Genomic DNA, 8786 nt, shown 5'->3' on the forward strand with positions numbered 1-8786 from the left:
GCACCCAGGTGTGCCCGTCACACACACATTCTTGGCTCCCTCCTCGCACCTGATCCCCATTTGTCCCTGTGCTCCTTTTTGCTCTCTCACACACAGATCACTCCTGGCCTTTCAGTTCCACGGCAAGTGCGTTTTAATAACAATACTTTAACACTGGTGACGCATGGTATCTCAGTGCGACGATGACACTCCCCACGACTGTCCTTACAGGTCTAAAACAAGACCGTTTTTCCGAAACCTAGATGGGGAAAATGCAGTTGTTCTCCTTTCACGTGAAATGTTGTTCAGGATAGTAGAGACACAGGTCTCTTTCTCTCCTTGCATGCGCGCGCGCACACAAGCGGAGCAGGATGCTGCCATGCCGCAGACCCTCACGCTCTCCCCCCCCCCCCGGCCACTAGAGGGAGCTGAAGTACAGCAGTCTGGTGTATCAGCTCTGTTGCCTCTTGCAGGGTAGGGGGGGGATCCTTACAGCACAAAGGACTGGCTGTGTTTGAAATCCTGAGCCTGTGGACAGGAGCATACACAAGGGGAAGGGGATCAGTCTACTTCCTGTCTCTCCTGTCCATTTCCTGTTTGTAGTTTCTCAGGACCTGAATGGATCACGAAGCTCTATTGGTGTGAAACAAAAATACATGTTACCTTTAATAGTATAATGGGCTGATAAAATGTTTAGGTGGGTTGTGGAATGGCTCTCTCTCTCTCTCTCTCTGTTATACACACACACACACGCCACGGCAGGAGGAGCACTTACATCTGTGGCAGAACTCACGTAGCTCGTGTTGCTGAAAAACAAACACATATTTAGGAAGCAGAGCAAAGAAAATAAATGTCACCGACATTCAATTTAAATGTTTAATTTCTGTTCATAAAAATAGATGCCGCAGCCGACATGGTGATAAAAACGATGTTTGATCAGAGTCCTTCGCTCTGTCTCACTGGCCTCCAGACAGCTGGTTGATCACTTGCTCTACAACCTGCAGTTACCTTTATTGTTGGTGTTTCTGTTTGACATCCAGGGAGATGAACCCTTCCAGCACCCAACCCCCCCCCCCCCCCCCCCCCCCCCCCCCCCCCATCACCATCCTCTCACACCTCAGCCTTCTCTGGACACGCATGTTTACTGGCCCACAGTGGTCTCACTCACGTATCATCGGCCCCGTGGAGGTTCTGGCTGCTGATTTGGGTCACGCCGTGACACTGAGAGATCCAGAAGGACCTGGGTTGTGGGGGTAGGGGGCACGTAGAGGTCAGAGGTCAGTGTCACACACACAGTTAATCTCATGCTCTAACGCTCAAGCAGGGGACAGAGGGTCACGTCTGAGTATGTGTGGTGTCTCAGGTGCTACTTCCGGTGAACTCGTGTCACACATGAGGGTTGCACGTGCAAATCCTGCCGTGTCTCATCGAAGGATGTGCTCCACCTGTACTCTTACCAAGCTCCCTGGAAGTGCCCCCCCCCCACACACACACAAACACACACAGCTTTGGGTATCACAAACTGGCTGCGCACAACCTCATATTGCAGAGCTTACTTACTGATTTTCCAAGATCCAAAATTTACTTCTAATACTTTCTTCACTGTTTATATTATTTCTGACTGCAGAGAAGTGCAAATGACCTGTACAATGTTTACATTTACACGTATTCATTTATCCAACGCTTTTCTCCAAAGCGATGAACATCTCGTAGAAAATAGTGTGTTCATTAGGAGAAAGAAACACTTAGATACAGATGTGTGATTATTAAGTACAATTAGTTTCCTTCACCAGATGCACAGATGTTCATCACACAAGTAGCTGCATAAAACTTGATCAGAATATCACTGATTCCTGATCACCTTCCTAGTTTTTTTTTTTTTTTTTTTGGCGTATAATTACAATGATGATGTTGATTTCCTTCTATCTGAGCGGAAAAGATGTGTTGCATGCGGTGAATCGGTGAGCAGTCGCCGCTGAGCAGGACTTTTGTTCTCATGATTTTCAATGAGTTGGAAGGTGGTGGAAAATCACGGAGCCGTCCTTAGGGCCATCTGTGTCAGTGACTGACCGCCTTCTCGAAAAAGTGACTTCAGAGTTACAAACCAAACGAGTTAGGAACACACTGGCACTAATGAGTGTTTGTAAGCTGAGCCCCGAGTGCGTTCGTGAGGGACCGTCAATGCTTTAGTTCCAAAACGGAGGGGTCAGTCAGTGGGGCTGGAGGGGACAGGACTGAGTCTTACCGTCCTCTGCGGCCTTCTGCGGACAGAGACACACAGGGAGACAGACGGGGAGAGACATGGACAGGTGTGAGTCTAGTGCTGCTCGCGTCCGGCTGCATCCATTTGCCGGAGCGTCGACGGCCCACAGCCCACGGGGGGCGGCACTCACGGCTCAAGTAGCCCTGCCGGTAGGTGTAGCATCCCACGAGAGAGCACAGCGCCAGGAGCAGGGTGACGAGCACAACCCCGACCACAACCGCCGACACGTCCACGTCGTCTGCAGGACCAACAGAGAGACAGACAGATGTGATCAGCAGCCCTTCAAGCATCGCTGATACACTCACACACACGCAGTCACACACTCTCAGAGACGCGCACGCTCTCGCTCACCGATGTGGATGTGGTTCCCCTTGCAGCTCTTGGGCACCCCGACCCCGTTGGACGCCTCGCAGTGGTAGCGACCGCTGTCGGCCCGAGAGATGGGGTTGAACTCCTGCTCGACACACAGGGACACGACTGCGTATGAAATATCCGTCAAGTGTTGGAAGTGGCTCACCATGAGAAACTTTAGATGTTACTGTACGAAGGGCTCCTGAGATTGCGTTACTTTTGTAAGGTATGGTAAAAGTGTGTATCTATCCAGAGTGTATGAGCTCACAGGTGGAAACAGTAGAATGAGGAGGCGACACCTTAATAAATATCACTGATTTGTTCATGGTCCTCGAAGGTTAATGTTCAAATCACTTTCGGTGTGTGTGTGTGTGTGTGTGTGTGTGTGTGTGTGTGTGTGTGTGTGTGGTGTGTTTCTCACCAGCGTGCCTGCCCTGGGGTCCAGGGCGTATGTGGTGTTGGACGCCCGGTTGACACTCAACAGCTTGTTGTCCTTGAACCAGGAGTAGGTGGCCGGGGGGACACTCTGTCTGTCCCAGCAGCGCAGTGTCACCCTTGTCCCCGTGAGGGCGCTGCTGGGAACCTCACAGCTGGGGGTGTTGGGAGGCACTGGGGGCGGGGGGACATAGCACACCCTCACCCTGGCATCGAGAACAAAGACACGTGGACGGATGCACGGGGGACCCTACCGAGCACTCTGAGCGTGACGTTGGTCTCTCCCAAGCTGACCGTGTCCTGAGAAGCGCTGACCTCACAGTGGTACACGGCTGCGTCCATCTGGGTCACCTTCTGGATGGTGATCGTGGCCCCCTCGATGGTCGCCCGGCCCACCAAGTCCTCTTTGGGAGGGCAAGGATGGTGTGGGGTCATCGCACAAAGAGTCATTGATGGCACCGGGACATTGAGTCTGTTCATAACTCACTTTGTTCGCAACTCGATTTGTTTGTAACTCTGGAGTCACAGTCGGTGGAAGGGTTAAAATACTCGGTCAGACTTTTTATTGAGAACTTGATATATGTTAACATTCAAACTAATTTCAAATACAAACATACTGTCTCCACAAAGTGCTCCCTGGTGTCCATTATTGAGCCCCTCGCTCTATAAATAGGTACAGCGCTGTAAACACTGTGGAAGGGAGTTGAAGTGAGGTGGTCCCACAGTGCCACTGTGTTTGGAAGCTCTTTAGTGCCCCCTGTCGACTCAGTGGGTAAACAGGTCGCATTCAGTCACAGTTTCAGAAAACAGACGAGAGCAGAGCAAAGCAAAGGAAATAAACCGCAGATTGTCTGTACTGCGGACACTCGGTGCCCCGGAGACACGGCTGCTGCTGTCCTGACCCTAACTGTCCCGTGCACTTTGTCCACTTCACCGTCGCGCCTTTGCCGGTGATTCTCGCTCTAAGTGAGGTGGAAACGCAGTAAACGCAGCGTGGGAAGGACTTTACTGTGAGAGCGCAACGAGCAGTAGGGGGCGCCCTCCTCGACACCGACACCTCTCCCCGTGTGTGGGCGCCTCACCGAGGAATTCCTTCCGGAAGTAGATGAAGTGGACGCTGGTTTCGGTCCTCTTCTTCCACTCGATGCGCGGGGTGGGGTCGGCCTGCGTCTGGAACTCGCAGGACAGCACTGCACCTGCGCGCACGGGACACACGGAACAGCAGCGAGGAGAAGGGCGGGGAAGCACGGTCCAGGACACATGGTGTGTTCACCCGGGTCTAGCTTACTCACTTTCGTTCTCGTGGACCTCCACGAGGGGCTGCTTCGTTGTCACGGTGACCGGGGCTGTGGGCGTGGCTGTGGATGACGGACATGAGTTAGGCAGGAGACACCTGGATATCGTCCACTGTTCCTCTGTCCGCTGGTGGCTTGTAAGAGACGGAGCGGCTCATGTACTCTACTTTCAGAATGGCCCCACACGCACGCTGTCACCCCCGGCGCAGCTGACGCTCCCCCCACCCCCTCCGGCAGCAGCTACGAGCACCATCTGCACAGTGACGACTCCACATTTCAGTCTCATGAGACAGGTGTGTACCCCCCCCAGCCCCCAGCCCTGCTCCCACTGCCCCTGACAGGTGTAAACAGCTGTCGGTCTGCATGCCTGCACACACCCATTCGCAACATATTGCACGTGATGCTTCTGGACACAAAGTGATCTGATCTCCAGGGGGGTTAGCAGCAAGGAGCCCCCCCCAGTGTTCAGTGTGTGAAACAGCAGAGCAAAGGCCAGGGAACACGTCTAAAACAGCTCACACGGTGGGGGGGTGGGACTGTGTAAGGAGTGTGTAGGGAGTATAGGTTGTGTTTATGGTGTGTGCAGTGTGACATTGTGTGTGGTCTTGCTCCGTGTGTATCGCCCCTCAGAGTCTCTCACACACACACACACAAGATCTGTAAATGTGGTCATTTACATTTATTTATTTATCTGACACTTTTCTCGAAAGCGATTTCCAATGAACTCTATGTAGCGTTATGAGCCCGCACACCTTATTCACCGTGGTAACTTAGATACTGCTAGATACACTACTGACAATGGGTCACTCATCCATACATCAGTGGAACACACACACACTCTCTCTATGTCACTCGCACACCTTGGAGGACCTGAACAGGATGCCTTTGGACCAGAGCACCCGGAGGAAACCCACGCAAACACGTTGAGAACATGCAAACTCCACACAGGTTTACATGGTCATGAGGTGAACAAACAGTGATTTAGTGTTGATTTAAATAAAAAAATAAATTCTGTGTCCTTGAGCCATAAAACTTTCATTGTCCGCAGAGCCTCGTGTTCAGAATCGGTTACACACAGCGCGTGTGTGTGTGCGCGCACTCTTTCTTCACCCCGCCCACCATGACTCACAGAATCCTACTCTTGTTTTCCCTCTTTACTGGGCTGTTCTTGTGTGGCACAGCGGTGCAGCGGGTAGTTCGCCTGTTCTCGCCACGTTCTCATGGGTTTCCTCCCAAAGGGGTCTGTTGTGTGAACACAAGGGCCTTCAGCCCGGTCACTCTGGATTGGCTTTGGTGTGTGTGAGCGAGCGAGTGAGTGTGTGTGTCTGCCTTCTGATGGACTGCTGTTCTGTCCACCGTGTGTCCCTCTGCAGTAAGGCAGTCTGCGTCCTTTTTCATTACCGAAGTTCGTTATTCTCGTTGCTTTTGCCCCAGGTCTCACACGCACACAAGCACGCGCAGACGCCCCTCAAGACACCGGACACACACACACACACACACACACTCGTCCCGTAACGTCAGCCTCGTCACGGTAGTATTTTGCGGTCGACATGATAGGTGGTAACTGAGTGCTACAGAACCATGGGCTGACCATATGGCTCTCGGTCCCAGCGTGTGTGTGTGTGTGTGTGTGTGTGTGTGTGTCATCAGCAGCGACTGCGTTCTGTTTACACATTTTTTGTTTAGAATGGAAAGTGGACGAAAAAGGGACTTTTCTGCATCTCTGTTATTGTAGCAGCAATGCAACAAGGGTTCGGGGCTGACGAGCGGGTGGTGAGAGCAGAACGCCATCGTGGGTCGCGACCTCCTGCAGCACTGGGTATCACAGTTCTCTCTCTGCTCATGGGCCCCAAGAAAGTGCTGGAAAAGTCTGGAACTGGGTGAGTGTGTGTGTGTGTGTGTGTGAGAGAGAGAGAAAGACAGAGACAGAGAGCAGACAGCAGAACAATGCCCTCCTGTATGGCTGTAACACTAAACCTGACCTTCTACACACCCATGTAAGGAGTAACAACAGCTGGAGCCCCCCACCCTCCACCCCTTTCTGTGAACACGAAGACTTCACCGGACCCACCGGAGTCCCGAAACCCGTCACTGATCATGTACCGCGTTCATCAGGACCGCCCCGCATTTCACCAAAGACATGTACCACAAAGTACCGCAAAGTACCACAAATCAGACGCGCTCCTCAACATACAGAAACATGTTTGGACCTCATTTGGTTCCTAACAGCAGAGGGACTTTTACCCTGTGGTACGGTCAGTAAAAGATGGAGCTCCATGCGATTCTGTGACCTTACGGTAATACGGTAAAAACAGAGTAATACCTTCATTTCACATCTTATCGTCTTCCAGCTACAGCGGAACTGAAAACACGAGTCATTTCTCTCCACAAACAGCAACGTTTCTCATGCTGCCGCTGATGGTCCACAGGAGCTGTAAACACTGTGGAAGAGAGTTGAATGAAGGCGGTAACACGTGTGTGTGTGTGTGTGTGTGTGTGTGTGTGTGTGTGTGTGTGTGTGTGTGTGAGTCAGTGCAACAGGAACCTTCACAAAACCATGAGCGGCACATGAAGAAAAAAGAGAAAAGGGCTCATAAGTCGGTCCTCTGTGCCGCGACGAGACCGAGAACCGCAAAGCGGGGTAAGTGGGGCACAAGGAACGAGGGACTTTTGCCTGCTGCTGGTAATTTGTGGTACTTTGTGGTACACTGTGGTGCATTGCATTGCTGAGATGTACTTTTTTGAACCCTGGACAAGTGTGTGCCTGAGTCCAGATCATAGAGAACTCGTGGGAGACGGAGATATGAAGAGGAGTGTAAACACACACACACACACACACACACACACACACACACACAGACAGACAGAGTAACTGCACACAGTAACTATACACAGACACACACAGACACACACACCACTTTCTGTAAACACTCTGTGCATCGTGCTGCCAGTGAGCGAGGAGAGCGAAGACACTTACACTGCATGAGCAGGAAGAAAGCGGAGCAGATGAGCAGTTCGACCTTCTCCATGGTGGTGGAGCGCCTCTGAACCGTGGGTCCCGGAGACACTGTGGTCGGGTGCAGAGCTGAGGTCCACCTGGAGGCGGAGATCCGAAGTCCTCCAGCTGCAGCAGAGCTGCACGGTGTGCTTTGGAGCGCCTTCCGCTCTCTGTTGCTGTGCGCTCCGCACACTCAGGACACTTCCACTGGGGGGGGGGGGAGCTCCGCCCCCCGCTGTGCGGTCAGCGCACCGAGGAAGGATGACCGCGGCGCTGCTCCGCTCCTGGTCCCGCTCCTGGTCCCGCTCTGCTGCCATCATCCCACTGCTCTCCTGTCTCCTGTTTCCTCTCCGTTTCAACGTCCAGAAGAACATCTCTGTCCCTCCTGGTGTCTCCAGCTCCACAGTCTGCTGGACGGAGCGCCATTAATAATTCTCTATTAATAACTCTATTAATTAAACTCTCCACTAATAACGCTCTATTACTGTGTAATAATGCAGCCCAACACCAGACGCACACTGAGCCGCTTTTACTATCACCAATGAACCAGCTGACTACTGCAGCAATGTGTGTGTGAGAAGGGGCTCACAATGATGGCACATGTGTAACACCACCGATAATACTGACAACAGGCCCACAGCGGTCACTCGGGGGTCCGGTCCGCTCGGCGCCTCGCGGGGAAAACAACTGCGGCCGTTCCCTGGTGCTGAGGTGCATTGTGGGAAAGGGGCGTGACTTGCAGGCACAGGGATGACAGCTGTTGCCTGATGGGGTCCTTGCAGTGACCGTCAGCTGTGTCACATGGAGCCCTTCACCTGCTGTGGAGTGGAGTGTGTGTTCACAGGACAGCCACAGGAATGCGATCTCGTGCATCGCGCACACACACACACACACACACTGGGACGGATGGAGAGGGTTAGCGCTGTAGCATTCGCTGTCGGACTGGGCGCTTCCACACCCAGTAACAGCCAGACACCTGAGCTTCCCTTCAGCTGCTCTGTGTGTGTGTGCGTGTGTGTGTGTGCGCAGAAGTACATTGTTGTGGTTGAATGAGAACCTGACGAACATTTGTTCATGCAGAGTGTTTCACTATTCACATCACACCACTTGCATAGCTGTAAGGACGGGGAAAGCGGAAGGTCCTGGGTTTGAATCCCACCTCCTGCTCTAGTCCCTTCGACATCAAGGTACTTACTCTGAACTGACACGGGAACTGGTACTTACCCTGATACTTACTCCGAACTGACACAGTAAAAACACATCAGACAGCTGCAGAAACACGTAAATCAGTGTAATTCGCTTCCGTTGGTAACACAGTGAACGGCGCCTCCTACTGGCCAAGGAGGGCTCCTCGCTGGGGGGGATTACAGGTGTGCAGGGGGGGCCTCACACACACTTGTGTTTTGTGTGTGTTCCTCTGCCGCTTTTCTCGTGTGCAGGAGAGTGAAGGAAAGCGGTGAACTGA

The 8786-nt window shown here is 52.6% G+C and overlaps 1 protein-coding gene across 1 annotated transcript; it reads right to left on the reverse strand.

Annotated features, from left to right (window-relative positions):
- Nucleotides 1–52: 52 nt before the first annotated feature.
- Nucleotides 53–7490, reverse strand: LOC108931703 (junctional adhesion molecule B-like). The gene is made up of 10 exons (XM_029258172.1): nt 7301–7490; nt 4321–4386; nt 4111–4224; nt 3283–3432; nt 2973–3202; nt 2594–2774; nt 2373–2480; nt 2225–2240; nt 1148–1219; nt 53–785 (listed from the first exon to the last, which is right to left on the reverse strand). Exons 1-10 carry the CDS (start codon nt 7350–7352, stop codon nt 587–589), a joined length of 1188 nt encoding a protein of 395 aa, XP_029114005.1. The 5' UTR covers nt 7353–7490; the 3' UTR covers nt 53–586.
- Between the last annotated feature and the right edge of the window lie 1296 nt (nt 7491–8786).

Source organism: Scleropages formosus, chromosome 14 (assembly GCF_900964775.1).
Source record: "Scleropages formosus chromosome 14, fSclFor1.1, whole genome shotgun sequence".
Lineage (NCBI taxonomy): Eukaryota > Metazoa > Chordata > Actinopteri > Osteoglossiformes > Osteoglossidae > Scleropages > Scleropages formosus.